Below are 7,566 nucleotides of genomic sequence, written 5' to 3'. Positions count from 1 at the left end.
AGTATGCCAGGTGTTTGAGTGTATACCAGGTGTTTGAGAGTATGCCAAGTGTTTGAGAGTATACCAGGTGTTTGAGAGTATGCCAAGTGTTTGAGAGTATACCAAGTATTTGAGTGTATACCAGGTGTTTGAGAGTATACCAGGTGTTTGAGACAGTGTTTGAAAGTATACCAGGTGTTTGAGAGTATACCAGGTGTTTGAGAGTATACCAGGTGTTTGAAAGTATACCAGGTGTTTGAGAGTATGTCAGGTGTTTGAGAGTATGCCAAGTGTTTGAGAGTATACCAGGTGTTTGAGAGTATACCAGGTGTTTGAGAGTATACCAGGTGTTTGAGACAGTGTTTGAAAATATACCAGGTGTTTGAGAGTATGCCAGGTGTTTGAGAGTATACCAGGTGTTTGAGAGTATGCACAGTGTTTGAAGTTGTGACTCTTTGCATTTAAAACAGCTCTGACTGAATTCAGTGACTCTTGGTCCACACATAACTAAAGTGTCTTCAGTGTGGACAGAGACAACTAGCAGGACAAAGATGGTCTGATGTGATGTTGAACAGTTTCTCTGATCATCTGCTGGTCAGTGAGAGTTTCAGGACAGGCTCCAGATGACGGTGAGGACGACCATGATCCCATTGAGAGCAGCAACCCCGGACTTCAGGTTAAACCCAGGTTCATGTCTGTAAGAGCGGAACAGGACATTAGTGGTAATCTAATGTGTAAAGACCTGTCACATACATGGACATGCAGGTCAGCTTCAGGTCACCTGAAGCTGCGCAGTGACAGGAGGGATGGAAACGTTCTGCCAGGCTGGTGAGTGTCCAAGTAGGTGATAGTCCATGAGAAGACACAGCAGACGCATCCTACGAGCACTGCCAGCACCAGGATAGTCCAGAACCCTGAAGAAAGACACATTTCATGGGACGTTCCATATACATCCTACTCATCAGTTGGAGAAAAACCATGCAGCCATCCACAGTTCTTCAGTTTACAGTTAATCGTTCTAAGATGAATGGATCCTGACTGACCGAGAACCCTCTCCTCTGTCCCACTTTCTTCTGTCATCCTTTCTGCTCGTAGCTCTGAAAAAAAAACATGTTAGCACCGCAGCAGAACAAAAGCAACATCTTGGATTTGTTTAAGGGAACAACTAAAAACATAGTTACAGTCTGGTTCACATAAACCAGAGCTGGATAAACCGTGTTTGAGCAAAAGGTCCAAAACTCTGACAAGCACTCCAGTAGCGGTGGCCAGTCCGTAACGGCAGAGTGGTTCTGTTGGCAGTGAGGTTCTCAACATGGTCCCGTTAGCACCATGAGGTTCTCAACACGGTCCTGTTAGCACCATGAGGTCCTCAACATGGTCCCATTAGCACCATGACGTTCTCAACACGGTCCCGTTAGCAACATGAGGTTCTCAACACGGTCCCGTTAGCACCATGAGGTTCTCAACATGGTCCCGTTAGCACCATGAGGTCCTCAACATGGTCCCGTTAGCACCATGAGGTTCTCAACACAGTCCGGTTAGCACCATGAGGTTCTTAACATGGTCCCGTTCGCATTGTGAGGTTCTGAACACGGTCCCGTTCGCACCATGAGGTTCTGAACACGGTCCCGTTAGCACCATGAGGTTCTCAACATGGTCCCGTTAGCACCATGAGGTTCTCAACACAGTCCCGTTAGCACCATGAGGTTCTCAACACGGTCCCTTTAGCACCATGAGGTTCTCAACATGGTCCCGTTAGCACCATGAGGTTCTCAACACGGTCCTGTTAGCACTATGGTCCCGTTAGCACCATGAGGTTCTCAACATGGTCCCGTTAGCACCATGAGGTTCTCAACATGGTCCCGTTAGCACTATGGTCCCGTTAGCACCATGAGGTTCTCAACACGGTCCCGTTAGCACCATGAGGTTCTCAACATGGTCCCGTAAGCACCATGAGGTTCTCAACACGGTCCGGTTAGCACCATGAGGTTCTTAACATGGTCCCGTTAGCACCATGAGGTTCTCAACACGGTCCCGTTAGCACCATGAGGTTCTCAACACGGTCCCGTTAGCACCATGAGGTTCTCAACACGGTCCCGTTAGCACCATGAGGTTCTTAACATGGTCCCATTAGCACCATGAGGTTCTTAACATGGTCCCATTAGCACCATGAGGTTTTCAACACGGTCCCGTTAGCACCATGAGGTTCTTAACATGGTCCCGTTAGCACCATGAGGTTCTTAACATGGTCCCATTAGCACCATGAGGTTCTCAACACGGTCCTGTTAGCACCATGGTACTGTTAGCAGTTTCTCCTAATAAACAATGTAAATGACGTATTTACTGAACTTGCTGTGTATTGTTTTGTTCTATGTATTTTTAAACTATTTTTACCAATCATTTAAAATGGAATTTAAAATTATTTTTTGTGATTCATCTCAGTTTTTTTAACTTATTTACCGTTATGGGGCAGTACTGTTCAATGACCTGCGTTCGTCAAGCAGATCCGAACGTATGGCCAGTGATTCGAACATGCATATCCAACAGCGTTTCATTTGAGGCGTCTGTTTTTCTGACTGTGGACACATTGGGCTGATTTTAGTGCAATGACGCGATCTCTACCTCTACGTAGACCTGACATGAGCTCAAACCCAGGAATTAATGCAGTGAAACCTACTGAGTTCAACAGTGGAGATATTCTGTTTTTTAATCCATTTGGACTTGCTCTTTCGTGGTTTGTCAACGATTGTCAACTTTAATATTACTCAAGCGATTGGAACGGTATGAGATAAAAAGTTAACAAAAAATACTTGGGACAGGACCTTTTTGTAATTTTCTTTTGAGGGTGTGCCTCAAGTGGAGGACTTCAAGTACCTCAGGGCTTTGTTCACAGTGAGGGAAGAAGGAAATGTGAGATCAAGAGATGGATGGTGCAGCTTCTGCAGTACTGTGGACTCTGTTCCAGTCCAATGTGGTGAAGCTGAGCTGTAAGGAGAAGCTGCTTACTGGTTGGTCTACGTTCCTCCACTCACCTCTGGTCATGAACTCTGAGTAGTGACTGAAAGAATGAGATCATGGATCCAGGAGGTTGAAATGAGTTTCCTCTGCAGGGTAGCTGGACTCTCCCTCAGAAACAGGGGGAGAAGTTCAGTTATCAGGAGACACTCGGAGTAGAACCACTGCTCCTCCACATCCAGAGGAGACAGTTGAGGGGGTTCAGACATGTCTGACTGGAAGGAGACACCAGGAAAGACCCAGGAAGGGTCTGACGGGACTACGTCTCTAGCTGCTCTGGGACCACCTTGGAGTCCTCCCAGAAGAGCTGGAAGAGCCTGTTCACTGTATTATATCATAAAAGTGCTTGCCATGCACTCTACCTGTCAACATTATCTGATCTGAGTAATATATGAGAAAAAGCCTGCCATACATCAGTAGGGCAGTCCTTCCTCATGCCGCCGGAAATCAAAAGTGGATCAGTTCGGTTCTTACCTCTCAGAATGGGGTAAACGAGAGCACAAAAGAAGCCGACAACAGCCACAGTAACAGCAGAGCCCAGAACCGACAGAACCGAACCGAACCACGGTCTGAACCCGCTCCGTGGTTCTGACCGACTCCCACCGGGTCTTCCTCCTGACATGATCAGTCCGAGTCCGGACCAACTTAGTCAGAAAACGAAGCGCCGAACTTCTGTGTGGACCCGTCCCTGGCTTCCGAACCGTTCGGCATTCTGCTGGACTTTCTGTCGATAACTTAACTTAACCCGGGATAACCCCGGCTAAACTTAACGATTTGGCCAGAGCTCCACGGAACTGTTTGTGCGTAACACTTCCGCAAACAAACAAAACTGACTGGGCTTCCGTAGGCGGACCGACGTTGCCGCCATATTGGATGTGGCAAATGCGAAGGGATTGGCGAAGATTATGATTGAGTTTTTATTCATTCAACCTTAATTTAAACAGGTTGTTTATGTCTATGTTTAAAACTATGTCTATCACGAACACAGAAACATCAGTGATCATGAATATGTGTCAGTGTGTTTAGATTACAGTAAATAACTTTATATTTTTATGAAAAGAGTTTTTCAGACAAGCGTCACTTTGGTATTTAAGATGAAAGAACGTCACGAGAGAGTGGTGGTTCTGTGTTTTAGAGGTCCTCTGTTGTAATCTGTTGTAATCTGTTGTAATCTCTACACCAGAGGGCGAGCTTCCCTTTACCAGGGCTTTTATTCTCTGGCGCGGACACCGGAAGGTCCGACTTTTACTTTGAAACGGACGCACCGGATACGAGGTTGACGCAGGTTCGTGTTCTGTCGGAGCGGCGTCACGGCGGAACATCTGTGGAGTAAACAACAGGTAAATACATGTTTGTGTTTGTGTTCTGACTTTGGCTCGACGTGTTTTATTAAAGAACATGGCGGCTCGCGCGCGCTGATCTGTTGATCTGATCTGGATCAATCGATCATTGAACAGTTATTATTTTATCCACTTTAGCTTTAGATTGTTCCCGCTCTTCAAAATGTAGCCGTAGCATTTAGCTGCTGTGTGACCGAGCAGCTAAACGACCCCGCAGCTGTTTATTCACCGAGCTAATGGCTAACGCGTTAGCATGTCATTCACCTGCTCTCACCTGTCCGGGTTTGAGCAGGTGACGTGCTTGGATCAGACCGTGGAGTAAAACTTCACGTTTGATATTAGTCACAAACTGAATAAATAGCTCGTTGTTCTGAAACAGCTTCAGTCATGAAAGATTTCATCAGTAAAATCGTGAACATTTCTCCATTTTTAAACATTTCAGCAAATGTTCTTTGGTGTTTATGAAGAACTGTCTTCATCTGCGGTTGTTCCAATAATAGTTTGGTTAAAATGAACTTTGTTCATCTCAAAGATGGAGTTTGATGTTGTTTCTGCTAAAAACGTGTTTTGTTGTGACACATCAAGTCCTTGTAGTTGTCCGGTCCACAGAAGTGAATCTTTGTTCCTTCAGGAAACTCCCGCAGCTTTTGTTCACGCACAAGAACGACACGGAACTGGTTTGGACTTCATCTAGTTGACAACTCGGACAGGAAGTAAACACCATACCATACCATACCATACCATACCAGTTTATTTATATAGCACTTAAAACAGCAACAAGGCCAACCAAAGTGCTGTACAAAAGAACACAAACATGCACAGCAGACAGGAAAACATAAAATAGAAATACAGATACAAATAGCATCAGAAGCTAACTAAAATGGCCAACAGAGTAGAGAACAGACCGGACCAAAACAAATCACACCGTGTTAAAGGCAAGAGAATAGAAGTGGGTCTTCAAGCGAGACTTAAAGTCTGAGAGTGTGGGAGCCTGCCGGACACTCAGTGGCAACTCATTCCACCGTCTTGGACCTGCAACAGAGAAAGCCCTGTCACCTCTGAGCCTACGACGGGTTTCTGGGACTGAGAGAAGCATCTGGTCTGCTGACCTCAGAGAGCGCGGTGGGACATATGGCTGCAGAAGATCAGTGAGATAGGATGGGGCGGAACTGTTCAGTGATTTAAAAACGTACATGAGAATTTTGAATTGGATCCGAAGGTGAATGGGTAGCCAGTGCAGGGAGGCCAAAACTGGCGTGATGTGCTCTCTATAGCCTGTACCAGTTAAAAATCGGGCTGCAGCATTTTGGACCAGTTGTAGACGAGCAATGGAGGACTGACTGATTCCAAACAGAAGAGCATGGCAGTAATCAAGCCTAGATGTTATGAAGGCGTGGATCACTGTCTCAAGGTTCTTTTTGGAGAGTATAGGCTTCAGCTTAGACAGCCGTCTCAGCTGAAAAAAACAGGATTTGACCATAATGTTTACGTGACTGTTGAGTTTTAAGGACGGGTCCATTATCACCCCCAGATTAGTGACCTTTTGTTTCTCTAGCGGGGCTAGAGAGAAAAGGTCAATGTCATGGTTCATGAGTGAGCCACTGGGATGGAACAGCATGACTTCAGACTTCTTCTCATTGAAGCTTAAGAAGTTTAAAGCCATCCAGTCCCAGATGTCAGCCAGGCAGTCAAGAAGAGGCTGAATAGAGCGTGTGCCTCTGTGCCTCAGGGGGAAGTAAATTTGGCAATCATCGGCGTAGAAATGAAAGGGTATGTCGTGTTTGCGGAAGATAGCACCTAGTGGCAGCAGGTATAAAGAAAAGAGAAGGGGACCGAGGATGGACCCCTGTGGTACCCCCCACTGGAGCGCTGTCGATGCCGAACTAAAATCTTTGATATTGACACAGAAGGTTCTGTCAGATAGGTAGGACCCAAACCATTTAAGGGCTGACCCTGTGATGCCCACCCACTGCTCCAGTCTAGAAATGAGGATCTTGTGGTCGATGGTGTCAAAAGCAGATGTAAGGTCCAATAGGACAAGCAGCACAGAATCACCTGCGTCTGTGGATATGAAAATGTCATTAAAAACCTTCAGTAGAACAGTTTCAGTGCTATGGAGAGATTTGAAGACAGATTGGAATAACTCTAGGATAGCGTGATCCCCCAAAAACTGTTAAACTGAGACTCCACAATTTTTTCCAGTAGTTTAGAGGTGAATGGGAGTCTGGAGACAGGCCGGAAGTTGGACATGACTGAGGGGTCAAGGTTAGGTTTTTTCAGGAGGGGCTCGACAGCAGCATGTTTAAAAGTTTTTGGCACCACACCTGAGGATAAACTGCTATTCAGAATAGCAAGAATAAAAGGACCCAGGGTAGGAAAAACTTCCTTTAGCAGTCGAGGGGGGACCACATCAAAGGGGGAACCAGATGGTTTCATGCTGCACATTACCTGCTCCAGAGAGGACAGAGAGATGGGCTCAAAGTGGTCAAACACAGCCACACACTGAGATGGGATGGACAGATCATGAGCTGGTGGAGAAATGAGTGCCCGGGTGTTTGCCACTTTTTCTAAAAAGAAATGGAGGAAGTTCTCACACAGCTCAGTTGAGGCTTCCAGAGGTGAAGGCTCACTGAGGTGTAGAACTGAGTTCAGGGTGGAGAAAAGAACTCGGGGGTTGTGGGAGTTGGAGACAATTAAATCAGAGAAGAATTTACATTTGGCAGCTTTAACGGTTTCTGATAGTGACGCCAACTCTCCCTTAACATTTGAAAAGAAACCTGCAGCCTGTCCTTCCTCCACCTTCGTTCAGCTCTGCGACACTGCCGCCTAACGGCTCGCGTGACGTCATTCAGCCAAGGCTCTGATTTAAGTTTTGGTTTTCTGGTCTTAAGGGGAGCAACACGGTCCAGAACATCTAAACAGGCAGAGTTGAACTGAGAGGTTAGCTCCTCAGTGGTAAGAGACACCGGGAACTGTTCGATCCTCTCAGAGTTAAAACCTTCATTAAAACGAGCAGCAGTGAAACGGTTAATGGAACGCGTACGTGCAGGAACGCACGTCTTAGCAGTAGGACACCTGGATGTCACTAGGAATTCTGGGTATTTTTCCTCTTTATGATCCGAGCAGGCTCCCGTTATTCCTACTTCAAAAACACCCCCCACCCCCCCCCCCCCCCCCCCAAAAAAAAAAAAAAAACTAGCTAAAAGCTAAATGAGCTACACTGTTAGCTAAA

The 7,566-nt window shown here is 46.2% G+C and overlaps 2 protein-coding genes and 1 long non-coding RNA gene across 3 annotated transcripts in view; 2 read left to right on the top strand and 1 right to left on the bottom strand.

The window, feature by feature from the left end:
• Nucleotides 1-210, top strand: part of LOC119429157 — a 372-nt gene extending 162 nt beyond the window's left edge. Inside the window, exons 2-3 of the long non-coding RNA XR_005187736.1 lie at nucleotides 11-143; nucleotides 175-210. This is a non-coding gene — a long non-coding RNA (uncharacterized LOC119429157). The remainder of the gene's footprint in view (nucleotides 1-10; nucleotides 144-174) is intronic.
• A 150-nt stretch (nucleotides 211-360) lies between these two features.
• arl6ip6 (ADP-ribosylation factor-like 6 interacting protein 6) lies at nucleotides 361-3,809 on the bottom strand. Its single transcript, XM_037696835.1, has 4 exons — nucleotides 3,469-3,809; nucleotides 1,023-1,076; nucleotides 761-893; nucleotides 361-674 (listed from the first exon to the last, which is right to left on the bottom strand). The coding sequence occupies exons 1-4, from the start codon at nucleotides 3,614-3,616 to the stop codon at nucleotides 587-589; spliced, it is 423 nt and encodes a 140-aa protein (XP_037552763.1). The 5' UTR covers nucleotides 3,617-3,809; the 3' UTR covers nucleotides 361-586.
• Nucleotides 3,810-4,252: 443 nt separating this feature from the next.
• Nucleotides 4,253-7,566, top strand: part of arhgap1 (Rho GTPase activating protein 1) — a gene marked incomplete in the record, with an annotated part of 22,495 nt that continues 19,181 nt past the window's right edge. Inside the window, 1 exon segment of the mRNA XM_037696851.1 lies at nucleotides 4,253-4,334.

The sequence above is a fragment of the Nematolebias whitei genome, chromosome 24 (genome assembly GCF_014905685.2).
Source record: "Nematolebias whitei isolate Nwh7 chromosome 24, NemWhi1, whole genome shotgun sequence".
NCBI classification, from domain to species: Eukaryota; Metazoa; Chordata; class Actinopteri; order Cyprinodontiformes; family Rivulidae; genus Nematolebias; species Nematolebias whitei.
This window is presented reverse-complemented; position numbering and strand designations above follow the sequence as displayed.